Source organism: Mesoplodon bidens (genome assembly GCF_964165515.1).
Source record: "Mesoplodon bidens genome assembly, chromosome: 11".
In the NCBI taxonomy this organism is placed as follows: Eukaryota; Metazoa; Chordata; class Mammalia; order Artiodactyla; family Ziphiidae; genus Mesoplodon; species Mesoplodon bidens.
In genome coordinates, this window is record NC_138167.1 from 91,111,851 (window position 1) to 91,135,292 (window position 23,442).

General features: G+C 36.1%; 1 protein-coding gene across 1 annotated transcript in view; it reads left to right on the forward strand.

Moving 5' to 3' along the window:
* MGAT4C (MGAT4 family member C) overlaps window positions 1-23,442 on the forward strand; it is a 43,446-nt gene that overhangs the window by 13,543 nt on the left and 6,461 nt on the right. The window contains exon 2 of the mRNA XM_081248286.1: window positions 11,872-12,024. Within this exon, the coding sequence (XP_081104412.1) occupies window positions 11,878-12,024 (147 nt within the window). The 5' untranslated portion in view covers window positions 11,872-11,877. The remainder of the gene's footprint in view (window positions 1-11,871; window positions 12,025-23,442) is intronic.

Genomic DNA, 23,442 nt, shown 5'->3' on the forward strand with positions numbered 1-23,442 from the left:
TTTCTTGATTGAAAAATGAATACCATGGTATCCACTTATTGGAGTCTTAGGAGGATTAAAATAGATAATGCATGTAGAAAATCCTGTAGCACAGTGCCTATCATATAATAAGTTCCCCTGAAATTTAGAATTTTCTTAGTGCTTTTTCATAGGTTTATATTAATAGCCTGTTTCCTCAATAAATTATAATTCCTAAAACAATATATGAAATATTATTGTATCAATTTTTCAATAATGAATACATTTTCAAAACTGTTTAATCTCTAATAATATCTTTAGCTTCTGAATATAGAAATATAACTATTTTAGTATGAGAGATCTAGATATTAGCCTTGAAGAAACATATTTTATGTAATTCTTTCATTTTATTTGATTATCTGCACAGTTCCATGATCAGTGATTTTGGGGTGCACATGGGAAATAATGCAAAGTAGATGACAAGATTGAACACAGGAAAATTGGTTTTCACTGTTTAAATTATTAATTTCTTTCTAAAATGAGTTTTCATTGTGGATTTTCATTATGCATTCAGGCCATAGCTTCCTAATCAATAAAGTAATTCATACCATGGGAGAATGAAAAAGAGGAGAGACTGAAAGGTTGGCATAAAAATTATGTTTAAGGAACTGATAATGAATCTAGGTTAATATGTCTATTTTGAAATTCATTTACTTCTTTAAAAAAAATCACTTGATGATCTACTTTAAGAAATCAGTAACCAACGGGAAAAGACAAAGTCTTGATTCTGTTTCTATGTGCAAATAAACCAAATGAACCAAGATTGTCATACAGCTGTTAATACTTTTAGACTTAATCCTAACCTTAAGAGCCTGGGAATTGAAAAAAATAAACTGGTATATTAGAAATTTTTAAGACTTCTGACAACAAGGTGAATAAAGGGAATTGAGACTTTAAAAATACATTTTTTAAAATGTCAATTATACTATAACTAGAAATATTCCTAGGCCACAGATACTTACAGGCTTCCCATTAGAGCATTTAACTGTGGAAATGACTATTTCAATTTCACCAAGAGCAGGTTATAGGATAGTTAGTGATATTTTTCTTATATCTGAATTAGCACCTTTAGTCAACCTGAAATTATTTATCAATCTCTATGATATAGAAATTTATGGCCTAAGTTGTCCATTTAGATATTGGACTACAGTTATGAGTCTTTTTAAAAATGAAAATGATACTGTCCATAAAATCCATATATGAGCAGTAATATTATAACATAGGAAAAGAGAAAGAAGAATTGAAACACTCCTAGGCTCAGAACACATACAACCTTTACCTTTAGAACTAATTCTTTCTAGTATCTTTGCTTCACACTTTTTTGCATAACGTTTAAAATATATGTAGAATTTTAGGTGTTTTTTTTTTTACAAATATATTGTTTTAAATATATTTTATGCCTCCTAACAAAACTGGGAAATACAGAAGAATATAAAGAAAGTAACAACCATCCATACTTGTATGAAGTGCATACAACTAATATTAATATTTCATTGTAGTTCTTTAATCTTTTTCTCTATGCATTTTTACATAGTTAAAATTTTATGTATTTAAGAATAGTAAATATATAAGAATACTTACAGATCTTAGATGCAAGATAATATCATACAAGATAATAGGTGATTTATTGACACACGATATAGGACATTTTCATTCAGGAAGAGTTTTTAAGGTACAGAAAAAAATTCACTCCTCAAGTTTCTTGACATAGAAGTGACTTTAAGTTACCCAGTACAACTACCTTTCTGATGGGAATAAATCAAAACCAAAATTTGTTGGCAATTACCCTTGTAAACTCCAAACTATGTTAATATTATAGCCATCATAAGCAAGTTCATGAACTGAAAAAATCCAGTTACTGCTTCAAGTGGCTATAAACAATGAGTAATGTATTCTATTTGAAGACTGGGTACAGTTTTATAAACATATTTCTTGATTCTAGAAAATTCAGAGGTACAAAAGAGGAACTGAGCTTTGTAGTACTTAACATAAAATTCAACTTCACTGCTTAGATTCAAAATCAACGTGAGTATACCTAAGTCCTATTGGTTTCTTGAATTTGGAACCAAAATTAAGTAAAAGAACTGCAGTCGTTTTTCACCATGTCTCTCCATTCTTGGTTCTTAATTTATCTCTAAAATGACTTAGTGGATATATTTAAGGATTATTATTTTTTTTTTTTAAATAAATTTATTTATTTATTTTTGGCTGTGTTGGGTCTTCGTTTGTGTGCGAGGGCTTTCTCTAGTTGTGGCAAGCGGGGGCCACTCTTCATCGCGGTGCGCAGGCCTCTCACTGTCGCGGCCTCTCTTGTTGTGGAGCACAGGCTCCAGACACGCAGGCTCAGTAGTTGTGGCTCATGGGCCCAGTTGCTCTGCGGCATGTGGGATCCTCCCAGACCAGGGCTCGAACCCGTGTCCCCTGCATTGGCAGGCAGATTCTCAACCACTGCGCCACCAGGGAAGCCCAAGGATTATTTTTTAACATCTTTATTGGAGTATAATTGCTTTACAATGGTGTGTTAGTTTCTGCTTTATAACAAAGTGAATCAGTTATACATATACATGTATCCCCATATCTCTTCCCTCTTGCGTCTCCCTCCCTTCCACCCTCCCTATCCCACCCCTCTAGATGCTCACAAAGCACCGAGCTGATCTCCCTGTGCTATGTGCTATACTAGATATTCCCACTATCTATTTTACATTTGGTAGTGTATATATGTTCATGCCATTCTCTCACTTTGTCACAGCTTGCCCTTCCCCCTCCCCGTGTCCTCAAGTCCATTCTCTAGTAGGTCTGCATCTTTTTATTCCCGTCTTGCCCCTAGGTTCTTCATGACTACTTTTTTTTTTTTTTTTTAGATTCCATATATATGTGTTAACATATGGTATTTGTTTTTCTCTTTCTGACTTACTTCACTCTGTATGACAGACTCTAGGTCCATCCACCTCACTACAAATAACTCAATTTTGTTTCTTTTTATGGCTGAGTAATATTTAAGAATTTTTTAAAAGAAAAATACGTAAGTGTTTTATTTTCTAAGACCTTACATATCAGGATAAAATAGTGTATTTCACCCCTGGAAAATAAAGATAACTTTTGTAAACTGCAGTTATAGGATAATAGCATTTTTCTTCAAAAGCCCCAAGATATTTTCTCATTATCTTCCTTTTTAATAAAAATATTATGGAATAAAAGTCTGAAACCAGTCTGCTCATTTTATTTGTCAAGATCTTTGTAGTGTATTAATTTGTACTATTTCTGCTTAGATGGTAGTAAGATTTTAAGAAAATAAGAAAACTTCATAAAACAGAAATGTTACAAATGTTACACTCTACAAGCTGCTTTCTGCTGTACTCTTTTCTGGAATCTTCCCCACTCTTATCTTGCTCCCTGTCTCTGTCAGGTCTTCTATGGGATATTTCCTGAAGACATCCACTCCCAAGTAAACAGCACAACTCCCTTCTTTCCCTATTTTGTGTTTCTACTGTAATTTGTGCACATTTCTGAAGTTGTACGTGTAACACTTTTTGGATCGAATTTTGGCACATCTACCTTCCTTTGCAATAACAGCAGTGCAAAACCATGGGCATATTAATCTTTTCTTTTTAGAACAGTGTCATGTGCATAGTGAAGCTTCAATAAATGTTGAAAGAACAAAAGCAATATTTAACCTCTAGGGCAACACAGACTAAATAATCACTTAATGATGTTTCTAAAAATTCCTGATAACAGCTATCAGGAAAGTATTTCTAACCACATTGTATGTCTTTATTGTACTTCCCTCTGTAACGTTTTATTTTGTTTTGTTTTTTTTTCTGTTCCAGTTAAGCTGGATATGAAATTACAGTCATTGTGCCTAGCACAGATCCCTGGTACTTACTGTGAACTCTATCTGTGTTTGAAAGAAAGGATAAATAAATAGGTAATGAATTATGTATAACAGACTTATTCATTCTGATTTTAGAATTTAATAACAAGCTTAATAAAAACAATTCTTACTTAAAGAGAAAGGCAATCACTATTCTAATACAGCATATTATTTAAATAAAAAATATATATGCATATATCATTTGTATCTACTCAAATCGGTAGTTCGTATTACTGAATTCAAGGTAAAGTTTACCTGATCCATTAGCATATAAAAATGTATGGCAATTTTATTGAGACAACATCTTATAATCTTTTATACTATAGCAGTAATTGTGCATAAATGTTTGCACAATTCCTTTGGGGAAAAATAGTCATCTTATGTATTAGTGACAGAAATATGATCATTAATGTTTTTCAGTAATATTGCTTTAACCAAATTTTAACTTGATTTGGAAGCACCTAATTTTTACATCTCTCAGATAAACTCTTTGAGTAGACTGGAATGCATAAAATGTTAGAGATTTAGAAAGAAAACCTGTCGTTTATCATATCTACATAGCATAATTGCTCGATACTGTACCTGGACACATCACTTAATCTATCTAATCTTCAGTTCCCTTATTTGTAATGTGAGAATAATCATAAATATATTCTTATCTACCTCATGAGTTTTGTGGAAGATTAAATAAAATATATTTCACAGACCTCTGAGTTAGTTATCACCATCATTATCATTATTCCTTTCTTCCTCACTGCAACTTAAAACAGCTTTCATGAGTATACCTTTCCTTAGCATTAACTCCTGCATTCTCTCTGAAGTAGTTAGTTCAATGTTTGCTTTTATTGGTTCTACTCTAGCCAGGTCTTTTTCAGCTCATTGGAAAGAAATTAGAAATCTGTAACAGAATGATATTCTAAAACAGAAGTTAGTAAATAAAGTACGTCTTGTCTTAGCTTCAGTGTTGAAAAAGACTACTTTCTTCCCAATCCTCATCTCAAGTTTTCCTATTTTTATAATCAGTGGCAGAAAACCTTCAGCCTATCAATGCTACACATTTTCTATCTGAATTGAAGCTTAAAGGCACCAGAAAATAAATCTCACTCATCATCATTGTGAACCCTATGGAATAGTCTAGCCTCTATAATTTTCCACTTCGCTACCACCTATAGCTACAAATGGACAGTACAGCTTGGGACTGTTAAAAAAAAATCTTAAATGGAAAAAGCAATTACATTTGTTCCTATCAATGTGTGAATATCTGAGCCTTTTGTACAAAACGTAATGATAATCATGTTTTACAAGACACTTTTCATTTTCGTGGCATCCTGAAGCTTTTGCTATGTCAGCAACATTCTTTCTGTTCATTGGAAAGTATTGAATACTGCCCCGAGGGCATGTTCAGCCTTCCACAAAGCAATGTAAAAAAACAAATTGGGCACACATTAAAAAAGGCAAGCCAAGCAAGTCAGATGCACATAGTGGCACATGTCAGACAGATGAACGGTTGACTGCAAGACTTCTCTCATGTTTTCCCTGATGCGAGGTTAAGTATTGGATACCAGCCCATGTGATGTGGAGAATGTAATTTACTTTTGCATTCTGACTGTTGATTTAAAAGTAGACTATTAAATATAAGTTACAGCTTAGAGTCTTGGGGGAGATTACCGTAGCCACATTCATTCAGGTAGATAGGAATATGGTTTTCCTTTCTTCCATCCTCTCATATGGGGCATGGAATAGTTTGCATTGGGAAGTGCAAGTGATTTTACCCTAAAGAGCTGGAGGGAGAGAACTGAGCTCATTAACATTTGGTGGTTTGTCGCATATAATCCAAGTAACATTCCAGAAACATGATAACATGCACAAGCATATGCACCCTAAGCAAGTGCTTCTACTGTGTAATAATCCACTTGTCACTTTATATCAGCATCAATCCTTTAATAAATGAGCATGTTTCTTGAGTTGATGAAAACTAGCATACAGATTTCCCCAGTGTCTTCCCAAGAAGAAATGTAAAGAAGTTTGTACAACCAACACTTTATCTGCCTCCATGAGCAATGATTTGAGGTCAATAATAGATATTCATGGTGTTACAAAGACAGAACCTTTATTCCTATACATATGTATGCAGATATATGAGGTAGTAAAGATAAGTAAATAGTTCCATAGGTCCAAAGAATATGTCTCCAAATTGCATGGCTTGTAAAACTTTGTACCATATCTGAATTCTGATATTAAATAGATCATATTACAGCTGTTGGAGGCTCCCCAGCACAAACCAGTCATTTTGCTACTGGTCTTCTAAGTGTTTACAGTGTCAACATTATTTTTTTCTGCTGCATTTCTTAAATGTCCCCAGAGACTTTGATTTATGTTGGGTATAAAATATTTCAATCCATTAAATAATAAAATAACAAGTGACATTATCCTCACTTCTCACTTAAATAAATTGTAAGACAAACAAACGTAGAAGAGTCCATGGTGCTTTGATAATGTACAAAGTCAAGTTTGATATGCTCAGTTGCATTTTTGCAACCAAAGAGCCCAGAGATTACACTGTAGATCTGGGTCATGGCAGGGAAGCTCTTAGGCAAGCTTTTATGAGTGCTGTGCTGTGGGAAAGAGATGCAAATATTCACAGGTTGGTAGTTTTTTCCACAGCTCCAAGTCCAAGATTTCTAAAATGCAAAAGTGCACACACACAAAAAAAACCCAGGGTAGTAGTTGTTTGCTATCTTTTTAAAAAAACACCCCACTAAGTATTCAAGTAATATAAGAAGTTTTAAAAAAATGTTTTATGTATAAGAAGCTCAGAACCCAAAGGAAAATAAGACATATGAATACAATATCAAGAAGCAGAAAGTATTAAGTAAATTAAGAGACATATAGATAAAATGATAAGAGTTCAAAAAAGTGAAGAACAATTTTTGACCGAAAATGAGGTTCAGAGAAAATCTTCATCAAGAAAGTAATATTTTGGTGACCTAAAAATTATATTCCAAAATCTGAGCATTGGTAAGAGAAGAGAACAAATCCATAAAGATTAAATGTGAGGCAAATGTGGAGAACAGTACTTTCTTTTCTCAAGCTGATGCCAAGAATATACTGTGCTTAAGGAGGAAAAAGGAATTATGTATGAAAGCACAACCACATACATAACAATTTATAGTTAGGTCTTTGAGAAATAAACTGTGTTGCACCAAACAATATCCTTCTTGGCCCTATGTACTTCTAAATAGTGATCCCTAAATTTCTCTAACCAGGAGTAAGGATTCCAGAACTAACACACAGATTGGTTTTCACTTCTATGTGCCTCACCTTTACCTGTGATACAGGACTGATGCCGCTCAATGCTGAGTTCCAAAGGAGAATGTCTGACAGACCTTTCAGGAAGATCTGCTGTATTTCCCCAGGAGCTATCTTCAGGCACATGAATGTTGCTTTTGGTGCTGGGAAGTTGTATAGTGCCCCTGGAACTATCCTATCTGCACACAATGTTATTTTCAATAGCTTGGGTCTGGTCTCAACCAGAAGTTTTGCCAAGGAAGTCCAAGTCCTGATATGAACAGGCCATCTTCCTATGGTTCAACCAGGACTTTCAAAAATCCTGCTGGCTCTGAAATTTTTCAGAGGTAGGTGATTTCAAACCTGGGACCAAACTCGAAGACACAGGAACATCAGGCTTGTAGGATAGAAAGTTCTAATAAATGTATGAACATTCCTTTTCTAAAAAAGGTATTGTCCTATTTGACTGACTGTTCTGCATTTCATTGATTTGTGCATGGCAGTTCATCAAAGATTTTGGAACCCAATCCCGAAAGAGTTATTATCCTTAAGTTTTACCTGATCCTTTCTTTTCACCTGTCCATCTTCCAAGGAAATTTAATTACTTGTCTATTTTTTCTGGACGATCTGGAAGACTGGCAACCATTCCACTGGTACTCAGTGTAGAGTTACAGTAGTTTAAGGGTTGTATGAGAAGGAGATGTAGCCATTTCTGTGGAGCTGTGTTCCCACAACCACTCATACACTGACCTACCCAAATAGATATCTGTCCATCTTGGTCAACCTTGTAGAACTTCAAAGTGATCAAGTTAGTTGGACAATAGACTTTGTGATCACTTGCTTTGCATTTTAAAAGATGTGAATTGTATACAAGTGAAACATTAGGAGAAAGCACTTTAACATCATTAAAGGTCAGAGGGAGGACCTTGGAGTTGGCAGCCTAGATACTCTGAGTTGCCATCTTGAAACTCTCTGGATAAAGCTACTAAGGTTTCAAAGTATTTCTTCCTCTGGTTATTGTAGCAACTGCTGAAGCTCCAATTTCAAGCAATCCAGACTTCACTGTGGTGGCAAATTTGCAATGTGCTTCTTCCAGTCAGGTGGCTTTGGACAAAGTCACAACCTGTAGAAATTTCAATGTCCTCAAGAAAAAGATGCCAGGCCTCTGCCTTCCATACAGTCTGCAAAGATTCTCTGCTGGTCCTTTGGCTCCCCTTTGGGCTCTTGGTGATTGACAGGGCCCCAGCATACACAGCTTGTAGGGAGGCAGCAAAGGGAGAGAGTGCCTGAAGCACTGGGGCTCTGTAATAATTCCAAGATTTAGAAGCTGGAATCATCCTTTATGAAGATGAGAAAGCCTTGTTTTCCTTAAGTTTTAAAATTGGTCTAATAGTAATATTAATGTTTTAGCATTGGTATGAAGGTTCAATGAGCTATCCATGCAAAATGTATTGCCCAGCACTATCTCTATATATAATTATGTACATTTGAACTTTGCAAATTCAGTTTGCATCTTATAATTTACATTTTCTTTTTGTCTCAAAAAAATAGAATTAGGATGGAATTCTTCTTGACTTAGCATTTATATTGAACTCAAAACATTCAACTTTCCAAGTATCCAGAGGCATAACCATAAAGTGTCACATATTTGTTAAATCTTATTTTCTTGAAAAAAATTTGCTGTTTATGCTTTTGTGTCCAGGAAATAAAATGTGTTTTATTTTCCAACAGACAATAAAGAATTTTGAAAATTTAAAGTAACTTTAAAAAATATTACTAAATATATGTGCTTTTAAAGATATGGAAAGTTTAGAAAAGTAAAACAAGATTGAAAATTCCTGATTGTTCTGCTACACTGAGATAATGACTGTTAACAGCTTATAGATTGTTTCCAATTTGTTTTACAAACACCACTGCTTTGCAATACCATAGCTAAACTTTTGCTCACAAATACATTTTTTTGGTCTTTGAACAGATTTTTAGAAATATAATTGCTGAGTTAAAGGGAATAAATGTATTTCATACTATTGCCAAGTCTTCCCAAATTGACATTTAGAAATATTGTGCCACTTGTGTATGATAAGATTCTAATCCTTTGTCATTTCAAAATTCAGATAAAAATCTTTTTTGTTGTTATACCCATTTTTTTACTTAACCTGTCTCATAAACTCCTTTGTATATCATCAAATATGCATTTAGGGCAACATTGTCAATGGCTTCAGTCTAATAACACTACAAATTATTCAAACATCTTCTACTGTTGTCAATTTAAAATAGTTTCACTTGTTGGTTTTCAAACAAATTTGTGATGAAAACACCTTCACGTGTATGCTGAAATAACTTCTGATGACAAATCGTGAGAAAAATCCATGGGCAATGTGGAGTCGTGGTTCTAAGAGCTAAGTGCCTGGGACATTCTCTCCTGGACCTGAATCCAGCACCTCCTAAAATATAGAGGGCAGCACCAGGGTTCTGGGACCGGCCACTGAATATAAACAGATAAGCCCCTCACCAGACCCTACTCCAAAACGGTCCCTTTCAGATGACCCTGAGAATTCTGCCTTAAGCATCCAGACTCACAAGCATTTGTACTAACAGATCTCAGCTGCATCCAGAATCTGCACTCAGTAGGTATCCCCTCCAGTTCCTTGGGGTCTGGAGGCCCTACCAGAACATCATTCTCTTGAAATTAGCCACCCAGATGGAGAGTCCATAGCTTTAATCCTGCTTCTTATCCTTCCTAGGCATCCTTAGGCAGGTTACAACTGCAGTGAACATGAAGGGGCACCTTATCCTGCACCCAAATCCATATAAAAAGCTTTTACAAACAGAATGTTTTATCTGTAGTATCAGGACCAGATTACAGTATGGTACAAAATATAGAACCAGACAACAGAATTTCACTTATAATATTTTGGTTCAAAAGTGCTATGTATGTATTTTTTATTGAAAAATGTTATAAATGATGACTCTATAAATACATTTTTGACCCATAAATGCAAAGTAGAAAGTGACCCTATTCTAGAATTGGCATCACGAACCAAAAGAAGAGATGATTCAATGTATGGTCTGGTATACAGTATTAATGTTTACCATTACCCAGTTCTTCTATATTTCTGTGTACATAGGAGAGTATGCTTGCCCACACCCTTGAAATTATGAGTGGTAGTATGAATAGTAGTTATGCCAATGCACTGTGAGAAGATTATCAGCTCTCCACATAGAAAAGCTAAAATAAATTATTCCACTATATCATAAAAGACACAAAGATAAATTACAGGTATACTAAAAAAAAAATCTATGAAAAACAAAAAATCCCAGAAGAAAATAAATGAGACTGCCCATATGACATCAAGATAGGGAAGGATTTTTTTTAAGCATTATAGAAAAAAAGTCCACATCCATGAAATAAATTTGACATAAGAACCACTACACTACAAACATCATACCAAAAAGGAGAAAATACAAAAAGTGCTTGGGAAAGATATTTAGATATTTTCAACGTGAGCAAAGATTGATATATATATGTGCATCCCTACACATATATTTGAAACTCCTAAAAATCAACAAGAAAAAATAACCCTAGAGAAAAATATGGCCAAAGGAAATGGGCATTAATTCTTATAACATTCCTTTCTCCCAATTCCTAATATTCTTTCCTATAATTTACAAGGATTCATAAATGCTTTCTTGCATTAACTCATTGAAGAGCCATCATTAGCTGGCTATTTCTTAGACATTGTTGTAAGGGTTTGGGATGCAGGCCTTTTCACCTCCTGAAGTTCTTTAGGCCCATAAATATTTCATCTTAAAGCTGAACCCAGGGAGACTTACTACATAACAAGGCACGATTTCCAGATTATAGTTGATTTTTGACAAAATATGATTCCACTGGTCTTTTGATCATCCCAGATATTTATTATTTTTAAAAAATGGTAATCTAAATGAATTTGTAATTCATTTACAAATCACAAAATGTTGGAGCAGATCACAAAATGTAGAAGAATGAAATGGAAAATCATTAGGCCTCCACTAATCTTGCTGACTCCAGTTTTGCCTTTTTGTAGTCCATAAATCATTATAAACTGTCAGACTTCTAGGTAGTAGATCAAGCAAGGCAATGTTGATATGCCACTCCAGGATTTACTCTGATTTAGCAAGAATTACTGGAAAAATAAACAAAGTAATTATAACTCAAATATATGTGTGGACTTGCCCCCAAAACTTTCACTTCCTTTGTCACTTCTCTTTCTTTCACCCAGATTTTCTCCCCATCACTCCGTTCAGTACACCTACTCTGAGATCAGTATTAGGCCCATATTTCTAGTTTCTTTCATTTTCATTACATTATAATATGAGGAAGTAGATGTTACCTTAATGTTTGCTTTTCGCTTTAATTTTTATTCTTTCTCATCAAAGAAGTATTATTTTCTTACATTATTGTTACCAATGTTTATTTGTTCAGAAATACCTGTGCTTTTCATTTTTACTTACTCTACATCAATATAAACCACTGCATTATCCTTCTGTTAATGTATTAATAGCCTGTGCCAAATTTATTGTGAAATTGGAAACAATTTTGGTTCCAATATTTGAATAGTGAGATTTTATAAAAGACTGGATTTGACTGATACGATGAAGAAATATTTGCATACAAAATTAATAGTTAATAATTTTGTGCCTCTTTTCCACAGGAGAGAATGTTTAAATTTCACCAAGTGAAACATATTTTCGATACACTAGATAAAATGCGATGCCTGCGAAAACGTTCTACAGTCTCATTCTTGGGAGTTCTTGTCATTTTCCTTCTGTTTATGAACTTGTACATTGAAGATAGCTATGTTATGGTAAGTCTTGGAGGCTGATTATTTTTTGTTCACAATAAGGCCTAAGTGGAACCAGACAGTCCACTTGTAACCTAACTTCAGTCTCAGGCTATTGAAATAGCCTTAGTTTAAGCAAAATTATAACATGTATATTTCTTATCTAGCTACTTTTTATATTATATATTACCAACATTACAATTGTTTTGGTTTATGTTGCAATGTTTTCTTTAATGCCATATATATATATATATATATATATATATATATATATATATAGTGGTTCAAATATGTAACTCTAATTCCAAATAAGTTAGCTATCAGCCCTATCTGAATTAATATTGCATAAAATCATTGTAATTTGTGAGCTTTAATTTGAAATACAGTTGACTGTTTAACAATGTGGGTTTTAGGAGCACTGACCCTCCAGGCACTCAAAAAAATCTGGGTGTAACTTTACAGTTGGCTCTCCATAGCCACACTTCTGCATCAGCAGATTCAGCCAACCTCAGGTCGTGTAGTGTATTACGTATTTACTGGAAAAAAATCCACTTATAAGTGGAGCTGTGCAGTTAAAACCTGTGTTGTTCAAGGGTCTGCTGTAAATAGAATAAACAAAATTTGCTTAAAGGTGTTACTCCTTACTTTCTCTACTTTTCTATATTATCAAAAATTTTAAAATCCCATTGTCTAATTAGTGATACTAATTGTGCTATTTTGTTAAGAAGGAACATTTTATTACAATGTGTGACATCTCATTTGGGTTTTGAATAACACTAAATGACCACCATGTTATACATTTACGGTCACTGAAAAGTCATAAAGATCCTTAAGAACTAAAGATAATATTATGTGAAAGCTATTCAGTAGTTTAAAAATGGTAAAATTAGTAGATAATTTATGAATAAATTTTAAGTGAATTATGAAAGTATGCAAAAGGACACATTCTGACTAATTGTGAGAACTCAAATTGTTTCTATTATTCATTTTTGTTATAATTATATAATTTCACATCTGATGAGAGTAATATGTCTGATGAGAGTAATATGAAAGTAATATGGAGAGTAATTCACTTTTTCTATCTGAATTGAGCTTAAGATATCTGGGAAAATTCTAATCTTTGTGCAATTATTCCTGTTCACATATTTCAGAAGATCAAAGCCTCTGGACAAATAGAGGACCTAAAAATACATTCTATCATACAAGCATGCTAAGTTTCAATTAATATCTTAGCTAGAGAGAATCTGACAATAACTACAAAGAGCATTTCCTAGTAAAATGTTTTATTAATTGAACATGATTTGGTAACTACCTACTATTTGCCAGATACTATTCTAGATATATCCTATGAGCCAACCACATGATCTAAGTTTGTGCAGATCCTCTTAGGAAGTCTTCTGTAAAGCATCTTGCTTTACAGGCGAAATTCTGTCAGATTCCTAGATCTTGACTCTGCCTAAGCCTTTACTTTCAAGTATAGCTCTTAATCTTGTGGACTCTTCATTCTATCATCCTTAGTCTATTCATAATACTGAAGTTACCACAGTTAATAGAATTTGACTAGGCATGATTTAGGTAAACATAGCAAACTGGAGAAACTTACTAATGACATGCATTTTAGATTTTTTTAAACTGGTTATTAGGTTTATGAAATTTAAGGACAGTAGAGCAAGGCCCAGGTGATCCAGCTTTTTTTTTTTTTAATAAATTTATTTAGTTATTTTTGGCTGAGTTGGTTCTTCGTTTCTGCGCGAGGGCTTTCTCTAGTTGCGGCAAGGGGGGGCCACTCTTTATCGTGGTGCACGGGCCTCTCACTATCGCAGCCTCTCTTGTTGCGGAGCACAGGCTCCAGACGTGCAGGCTCAGTAGTTGTGGCTCACGGGCCCAGTTGCTCCGCAGCATGTGGGATCTTCCCAGACCAGGGCTCGAACCCGTGTCCCCTGCATTGGCAAGCAGATTCTCAACCACTGTGCCACCAGGGAAGCCCGATCCAGCTATTTTTTAATTAATAGAATTAAAGATCATAAATCAACTAGAGGAGCTCTTGATTAATGATTTAATTTTGTGATAAAAATTTATTTCTTGCATCTGTATGTACTGGTAGAAGTATATCACATCTTGTAAATCAAAAACATGGTATTGGCAGGATGCTTGTTGTATTCAATGATGATGTATATAAGACACTTTCAAGTGAAATTTCAATATTTAACTTTAAGTAGACAAAAGATTATTTTTTTTTTCACCTTTTATTTTTATTTATTTTTTTTTAATTTTATTTTTATTTTTTTAATTTTTTTAATTAGTTTCTGCTTTATAACTAAGTGAGTCAGTCATACATATACATCTGTTCCCACATCCCTTCCCTCATGCATCTCCCTCCCTCCCACCCTCCGCATCCCACCCCTCCAGGCGGTCACAAAGCACCGAGCTGATCTCCCTGTGCTCTGTGGCTGCTTCCCACTATCTATCTACCTTACGTTTGGTAGTGTATATATGTCCATGCCTCTCTTTGGCTTTGTCACAGCTTACCCTTCCCCCTCCCCATATCCTCAAGTCCATTCTCAAGTAGGTCTGTGTCTTTATTCCCGTTTTGCCCCTAGGTCCTTCATGACTTTTTTTTTTTTTTTTAAGTTCCGTATATATGTGTTAGCATACGGTATTTGTCTTTCTCTTTCTGACTTACTTCACTCTGTATGACAGACTCTAGGTCTATCCACCTCATTACAAATAGCTCAGTTTCGTTTCTTTTTATGGCTGAGTAATATTCCATTGTATATATGTGCCACATCTTCTTTATCCATTCATCCGATGATGGACACTTAGGTTGTTTCCAGCTCCGGGCTATTGTGAATAGAGCTGCAATGAACATTTTGGTACATGTCTCTTTTGGAATTATGGTTTTCTCAGGGTATATGCCTAGTAGTGGGATTGCTGGGTCATATGGTAGTTCTATTTTTAGTTTTTTAAGGAACCTCCATACTGTTCTCCATAGTGGCTGTACCAATTCACATTCCCACCAGCAGTGCAAGAGTGTTCCCTTTTCTCCACACCCTCTCCAGCATTTATTGTTTCTAGATTTCTTGATGATGGCCATTCTGACTGGTGTGAGATGATATCTCATTGTAGTTTTGATTTGCATTTCTCTAATGATTAATGATGTTGAGCATTCTTTCATGTGTTTGTTGGCAGTCTGTATATCTTCTTTGGAGAAATGCCTATTTAAGTCTTCTGCCCATTTTTGGATTGGGTTGTTTGTTTTTTTGCTATTGAGCTGCATGAGCTGTTTATAAATTTTGGAGATTAATCCTTTGTCAGTTGCTTCATTTGCAAATATTTTCTCCCATTCTGAGGGTTGTCTTTTGGTCTTGTTTATGGTTTCCTTTGCTGTGCAAAAGCTTTGAAGTTTCATTAGGTCCCATTTGTTTATCTTTGTTTTTATTTCCATTTCTCTAGGAGGTGGGTCCAAAAGGATCTTGCTGTGATTTATGTCATAGAGTGTTCTACCTATGTTTTCCTCTAAGAGTTTGATAGTTTCTGGCCTTACATTTAAGTCTTTAATCCATTTTGAGCTTATTTTTGTGTATGGTGTTAGGGAATGATCTAATCTCAAACTTTTACATGTCCCTGTCCAATTTTCCCAGCACCACTTATTGAAGAGGCTGTCTTTTCTCCACTGTACATTCCTGCCTCCTTTATCAAAGATAAGTTGGCCATATGTGCGTGGGTTTATCTCTGGGCTTTCTATCCTGATCCACTGATCTATCTTTCTGTTTTTATGCCAGTACCACACTGTCTTGATTACTGTAGCTTTGTAGTATAGTCTGAAGTCAGGGAGCCTGATTCCTCCAGCTCCGTTTTTCGTTCTCAAGATTGCTTTGGCTATTCGGGGTCTTTTGTTTTTCCAAACAAATTTTGAAATTTTTTGTTCTAGTTCTGTGAAAAATGCCAGTGGTAGTTTGATAGGGATTGCATTGAATCTGTAGATTGCTTTGGGTAGTAGAGTCATTTTCACAATATTGATTCTTCCAATCCAGGAGCATGGTATATCTCTCCATCTATTTGTATCATCTTTAATTTCTTTCATCAGTGTCTTATAATTTTCTGCATACAGGTCTTTTGTCTCCTTAGGTAGGTTTATTCCTAGATATTTTATTCTTTTTGTTGCAATGGTAAATGGGAGTGTTTTCTTGATTTCATTTTCAGATTTTTCATCATTAGTGTACAGGAATGCCAGAGATTTCTGTACATTAATTTTGTATCCTGCTACTTTACCAAATTCATTGATTAGTTCTAGTAGTTTTTCGGTAGCATCTTTAGGATTCTCTATGTATAGTATCATGTCATCTGCAAAGAGTGACAGCTTTACTTCTTCTTTTCCAATTTGGATTCCTTTTATTTCCTTTTCTTCTCTGATTGCTGTGGCTAAAACTTCCAAAACTATGTTGAATAAGAGTGGTGAGAGTGGGCAGCCTTGTCTTGTTCCTGATCTTAGTGGAAATGGTTTCAGTTTTTCACCATTGAGGACAATGTTGGCTGTGGGTTTGTCATATATGGCCTTTATGATGTTGAGGAAAGTTCCCTCTATGCCTACTTTCTGCAGGGTTTTTATCATAAATGGGTGTTGAATTTTGTCTAAAGCTTTCTCTGCATCTATTGAGATGATCATATGGTTTTTCTCCTTCAACTTGTTAATATGGTGTATCACATTGATTGATTTGCGTATATTGAAGAATCCTTGCATTCCTGGAATAAACCCCACTTGATCATGGTGTATGATCCTTTTAATGTGCTGTTGGATTCTGTTTGCTAGTATTTTGTTGAGGATTTTTGCATCTATGTTCATCAGTGATATTGGCCTGTAGTTTTCTTTCTTTGTGACATCCTTGCCTGGTTTTGGTATCAAGGTGATGGTGGCCTCGTAGAATGAGTTTGGGAGTGTTCCTTCCTCTGATATTGTTTGGAAGAGTTTGAGAAGGATGGGTGTTAGCTCTTCTCTAAATGTTTGATAGAATTCGCCTGTGAAGCCATCTGGTCCTGGGCTTTTGTTTGATGGAAGATTTTTAATCACAGTTTCAATTTCAGTGCTTGTGATTGGTCTGTTCATATTTTCTATTTCTTCCTGAGTCAGTCTTGGCAGGTTGTGCATTTCTAAGAATTTGTCCATCTCTTCCAGGTTGTCCATTTTATGGGCATAGAGTTGCTTGTAGTAATCTCTCATGATCTTTTGTATTTCTGCAGTGTCAGTTGTTACTTCTCCTTTTTCATTTCTAATTCTATTGATTTGAGTCTTCTCCCTTCTTTTCTTGATGAGTCTGGCTAATGGTTTATCAATTTTGTTTATCTTCTCAAAGAACCAGCTTTTAGTTTTATTGATCTTTGCTATCGTTTCCTTCATTTCTTTTTCATTTATTTCTGATCTGATTTTTATGATTTCTTTCCTTCTGCTAACTTTGGGGTGTTTTTGTTCTTCTTTCTCTAATTGCTTTAGGTGCAAGGTCAGGTTGTTTATTCGAGATGTTTCCTGTTTCTTAAGGTGGGATTGTATTGCTATAAACTTCCCTCTTAGAACTGCTTTTGCTGCATCCCATAGGTTTTGGGTCGTCGTGTCTCCACTGTCATTTGTTTCTAGGTATTTTTTAATTTCCTCTTTGATTTCTTCAGTGATCACTTCGTTATTAAGTAGTGTATTGTTTAGCCTCCATGTGTTTGTATTTTTTACAGCTCTTTTCCTGTAATTGATATCTAGTCTCATAGCATTGTGGTCAGAAAAGACACTTGATACAATTTCAATTTTCTTAAATTTACCAAGGCTTGATTTGGGACCCAAGATATGATCTATCCTGGAGAATGTTCCATGAGCACTTGAGAAAAATGTGTATTCTGTTGTTTTTGGATGGAATGTCCTATAAATATCAATTAAGTCCATCTTGTTTAATGTAACATTTAAAGCTTGTGTTTCCTTATTTATTTTCATTTTGGAAGATCTGTCCATTGGTGAAAGTGGGGTGTTAAAGTCCCCTACTATGATTGTGTTACTGTCGATTTCTCCTTTTATGGCTGTTAGTATTTGCCTTATGTATTGAGGTGCTCCTATGTTGGGTGCATAAATATTTACAATTGTTATATCTTCTTCTTGGATCGATCCCTTGATCATTATGTAGTGTCCTTCTTTGTCTCTTCTAGTAGTCTTTATTTTAAAGTCTATTTTGTCTGATATGAGAATTGCTACTCCAGCTTTCTTTTGGTTTCCATTTGCATGGAATATCTTTTTCCATCCCCTTACTTTCAGTCTGTATGTGTCTCTAGGTCTGAAGTGGGTCTCTTGTAGACAGCATATAGATGGGTCTTGTTTTTGTATCCATTCAGCCAATCTGTGTCTTTTGGTGGGAGCATTTAGTCCATTTACATTTAAGGTAATTATCGATATGTATGTTCCTATTCCCATTTTCTTAATTGTTTTGGGTTCGTTATTGTAGGTCTTTTCCTTCTGTTGTGTTTCTTGCCTAGAGAAGTTCCTTTAGCATTTGTTGTAAAGCTGGTTTGGTGGTGCTGAACTCTCTCAGCTTTTGCTTGTCTGTAAATGTTTTAATTTCTCCATCAAATCTGAATGAGATCCTTGCTGGGTAGAGTAATCTTGGTTGCAGGTTTTTCTCCTTCATCACTTTAATTATGTCCTGCCACTCCCTTCTGGCTTGTAGAGTTTCTGCTGAGAGATCAGCTGTTATCCTGATGGGGATTCCCTTGTGTGTTATTTGTTGTTTTTGCCTTGCTGCTTTTAATATGATTTCTTTGTGTTTAATTTTTGACAGTTTGATTAATATGTGTCTTGGCGTATTTCTCCTTGGATTTATTCTGTATGGGACTCTCTGTGCCTCCTGGACTTGATTAACTATTTCCTTTCCCATATTAGGGAAGTTTTCAACTATAATCTCTTCAAATATTTTCTCAGTCCCTTTCTTTTTCTCTTCTTCTTCTGGAACCCCTATAATTCGAATGTTGGTGCGTTTAATGTTGTCCCAGAGGTCTCTGAGACTGTCCTCTGTTCTTTTCATTCTTTTTTCTTTATTTTGCTCTGCAGCAGTTATTTCCACTATTTTATCTTCCACCTCACTTATCCGTTCTTCTGCCTCAGTTATTCTGCTATTGATCCCATCTAGAGTATTTTTCATTTCATTTACTGTGTTTTTAATCGATGCTTGATTCATCTTTAGTTCTTCTAGGTCCTTGTTAACTGTTTCTTGCATTTTGTCTATTCTATTTCCAAGATTTTGGATCTGGGAAATAGAATCTTGGATCATCTTTACCATCATTATTCTGAATTCTTTTTCAGGTAGACTGCCTATTACGTCTTCATTTGTTAGGTCTGGTGGGTTTTTATCTTGTTCCTTCTCCTGCTGTGTGTTTTTCTGTCTTCTCATTTTGCTTATGTTACTGTGTTTGGGGTCTCCTTTTTGCAGGCTGCAGGTTCGTAGTTCCCGTTGTTTTTGGTGTCTGTCCCCAGTGGCTAAGGTTGGTTTAGTGGGTTGTGTAGGCTTCCTGGTGGAAGGTACTAGTGCCTGTGTTCTGGTGAATGAGGCTGGATCTTGTCTTTCTGGTGGGCAGGTCCACGTCTGGTGGTGTGTTTTGGGGTGTCTGCGGACTTTTTATGATTTTAGGCCACCTCTCTGCTAATGGGTGGCGTTGTGTTCCTGTCTTGCTAGTTGTTTGGCATAGGGTGTCCAGCACTGTAGCTTGCTGGTCGTTGAGTGAAGCTGGGTGCTGGTGTTGAGATGGAGATCTCTGGAAGATTTTCGCCGTTTGATATTATGTGGAGCTGGGAGGTCTCTTGTGGACCAGTGTCCTGAAGTTGGCTCTCCCACCTCAGAGGCACAGCACTGACTCCTGGCTCCTCAATTTGGGATGATTTGTTGTCTATTCATGTATTCCACAGATGCAGGGTACATCAAGTTGATTGTGGAGCTTTAATCCGCTGCTTCTGAGGCTGCTGGGAGAGGTTTCCCTTTCTCTTCTTTGTTCTCACAGCTCCTGGGTCTCAGCTTTGGATTTGGCCCCGCCTCTGCGTGTAGGTCGCCGGAGGGCGTCTGTTCTTCGCTCAGACAGGACAGGGTTAAAGGAGCAGCCTCTTCGGGGACTCTGGCTCACTCAGGCCGGGCGGGAGGGAGGGGCACGGAGTGCGGGGCGAGCCTGCAGCGGCAGAGTTCGGCGTGACGTTGCACCAGCCCGAGGCGCGCCGTGCGTTCTCCCAGGGAAGCCGCCCCTGGATCCCGGGACCCTGGCAGTGGCGGGCTGCACAGGCTCCCGGAAGGGCGGTGTGGACAGTGACCTGCGCTCGCACACAGGCTTCTTGGCGGCGGCAGCAGCAGCCCCAGCGTCCCACGCCCGTCACTGGGCTCCGCGCTTTCAGTCGTGACTCGCGCCCTTCTGTGGAGCCCCTTTAAGCAGCGCTCTTAATCCCCTCTCCTCGCGCACCAGGAAACCAAGAGGGAAGAAAAAGTCTCTTGCCTCTTCGGCAGCTCCAGAGTTTTCCCGGACTCCCTGCCGGCTAGCTGTGGCACATTAGCCCCCTTCAGGCTGAGTTCTCGCCGCCAGCCCCAGTCCTTTCCCTGCGCTCTGACCGAAGCCCGAGCCTCAGCTTCCAGCGCCGCCCGCCCTAGCGGGCGAGCAGACAAGCCTCTCGTGCGGGTGAGTGCCGCTCGGCACCGATCCTCTGTGCGGGAATCTCTCCGCTTTGCCCTACCCAGGTATGTGGGGAGTTTCTTGCCTTTTGGGAGGTCTGGGGTCTTCTGCCAGCATTCAGTAGGTGTTCTGTAGGAGTTGTTCCACGTGTAGCTGTATTTCTGGTGTATCCGTGGGGAGGAAGGTGATCTCCGCGTCTTACTCTTCCGCCATCTTACCCGTAAGTCTCTCGACAAAAGATTATTGTATGCAGCAAACATCCTTATGTCTTTTTGGAATAGAAGAGCTTCAAATTCACTATAAAATGTGTAAGAAGTAATAGAGAATATATCCTAAGAAAGTCAAACACTATTGTTCTCTTTATGCATTTCTATCTAAACATAGGTCCTAGACACCTAATTAAAAAGTGTGATTTAATGAAGTAGCTCTTACTAAAGAGTACTTTCTCAATGAAAATTTTCTTGCTACATTAACCATATATCTAGTCAAATTTGCAAATCATCCCAGGTGCAGAGAAGAGATTGTTTGCTTCTTAGCTTTAAAAATTGAAATTATTTTTAAATACTTATATTAAGTTAGAAAAAGTGAGTTAAAATGGTTTTTAAATACAAGCACACCCCCATATTGACAATTCAGTGACAATATTTTTATTAGTTTAATTTTTCACTGTTTACTAGATGATGTTTTCTACCTAAATTGCATTTTTTGAGCTAAATTTTATCCCAAGGCTTAATATATATAAATATTTGAAATATTCATTAAATCATTCGTGTAAAATTAAAATTGTTCTTCTAAAAATGTCTAATAACCATGGAAAACTGGCCTCCTACTAGGATATAATGCAGTTTCTTTTTAATACTTCTACCTTTTCAACCCTTTTATCTGTGCTTGTTCAGTTTTCCTAAAATTATCTGACTTGATTTTCTTTCTTGACTCCAAAATATCACAATGCATGCAATTTTCTAAGCAGAGACATTGGCAGGTTGTTCTTTTTCTGTTTTTTGGTTTTTGTTTTTTGTTTATGTGGTACGCGGGGCTCTCACTGTTGTGGCCTCTCCCGTTGTGGAGCCCAGGCTCCGGACGCGCAGGCTCAGCAGTCATGTCTCACGGGCCTAGCCGCTCCGCGGCATGTGGAATCTTCCAGGACCAGGGCACGAACCTGTGTCCCCTGCATTGGCAGGCAGACTCTCAACCACTGCGCCACCAGGGAAGCCCCTTTTTATGTTTTTCTTAAATCAGGGCGAAATAATAGCTATAATTCAGGGAAATCAGATAAACAATTACAGTAGTAAGGTTTCTAGAGTTATTTAGCACATCTATTCTACTATTCTTGCTAGAAAATCTATCAGTGGCCCCCAAATCTGGGCATGTAACAGTTTAGTTTATTTCTTACATGTTAGGGGCATATGTGCCTTTCAGTGGGAAAGAAAACCAAGTTCAGTGTAAGAGACAAATAGTATTACAAGGCAAACTAAGTAGAAGAGACACTGCATATCCAATCAACTTAGCCTCTCGGCTGTGAGCATCTTCAAAGTAGCCACCAGGGTATATATTTAGTCTGTAGCTAGTCCATTGAATTGCCTTCCTATCCAGAAAATGATTGTCATAAAGCTTTGTCTTATTACTGAGAAATACACTACAGCATAGTATCTACAGAAAGAAGGTATCCAGGGAGAGCCCGGCTGTTCAGGTAGATGCTTCTGGAAAGCAGCCAACAAGACAGACTCAGGTGAAAGTTGCATGATTTATTTATGCTGAAAAGTGTAAAGAAACTTGTTCTTGAGAATTTAATAAAGTGCTTTCATGTAAGTTTCATTTCATTTTATATTCTGTTATGTCCTTCAAACAGGATGAATGTACTCTATATTATCACAGAAAAAGTCTGGATTTTTACGTGTTCATGATAAAATTCTTAAAGAGATATTCAGTATCCTACACTTCCTTTAGAATGTGATATCACATAAGACCAGAATGGTAAAATCAATTCGGTGTTGTGACTACTGTGATTTTTATACATATTTCTTCTACACCCTATTGACTGTGTACACCATTACATTACTATTAAAGTAGCTGATGCAGAACTGAGTCTCTGGTTACCTTTTAGAAATCCTAAACTTGTTCATTTTAAAACTTCCATGATGTTTTTTAGGTTTTCAGAAATACAAAAATGAAAATATTTATGTGCAATGAATTTAAAATAATCAGAAATCAATGGATATTCAATGAGTACATTTATAAGAAAACTAGCCTCCAAAGTTTAATATCATGTATTTTGAAACTCTATAATTTTACAGATGGCAAATACATTATAAATCAGACTAAAGTATTTTTTCTTTGTCTAAATCATCAAGTCAATATAAAATATAGAAATACAGTATTAAAGAACAACTATAGGTTCATAAACATAATTGAATATACAGAAGAGATATTCAGAATGAATCTTCATTTATCAAGGACCAGATTGATAGCTCTTCCCAGTCAGGGTTCACTACTCTCAATTTTTATTCTAAGACAATTTCAGCCCTGCCATAGATTTAAAAGTTTGAGGTAGTCAACTTTTCCATTTATATTTAAATTTGACACAAAGTAGTGAATGTTCCAGTTGAGGTAAAGTTTGTATTTGAATCCTTTCTAATATTTTAGAACAAGGTTTAATTGATTAAAGTTTTATTGACCACAGCCAAAAACATGAGGACCAAGTTTATTTAATGCATTCACTTTCTCTGTAGTTTTAATGGCATGCCCATGCCTGAACTGACATTCCTA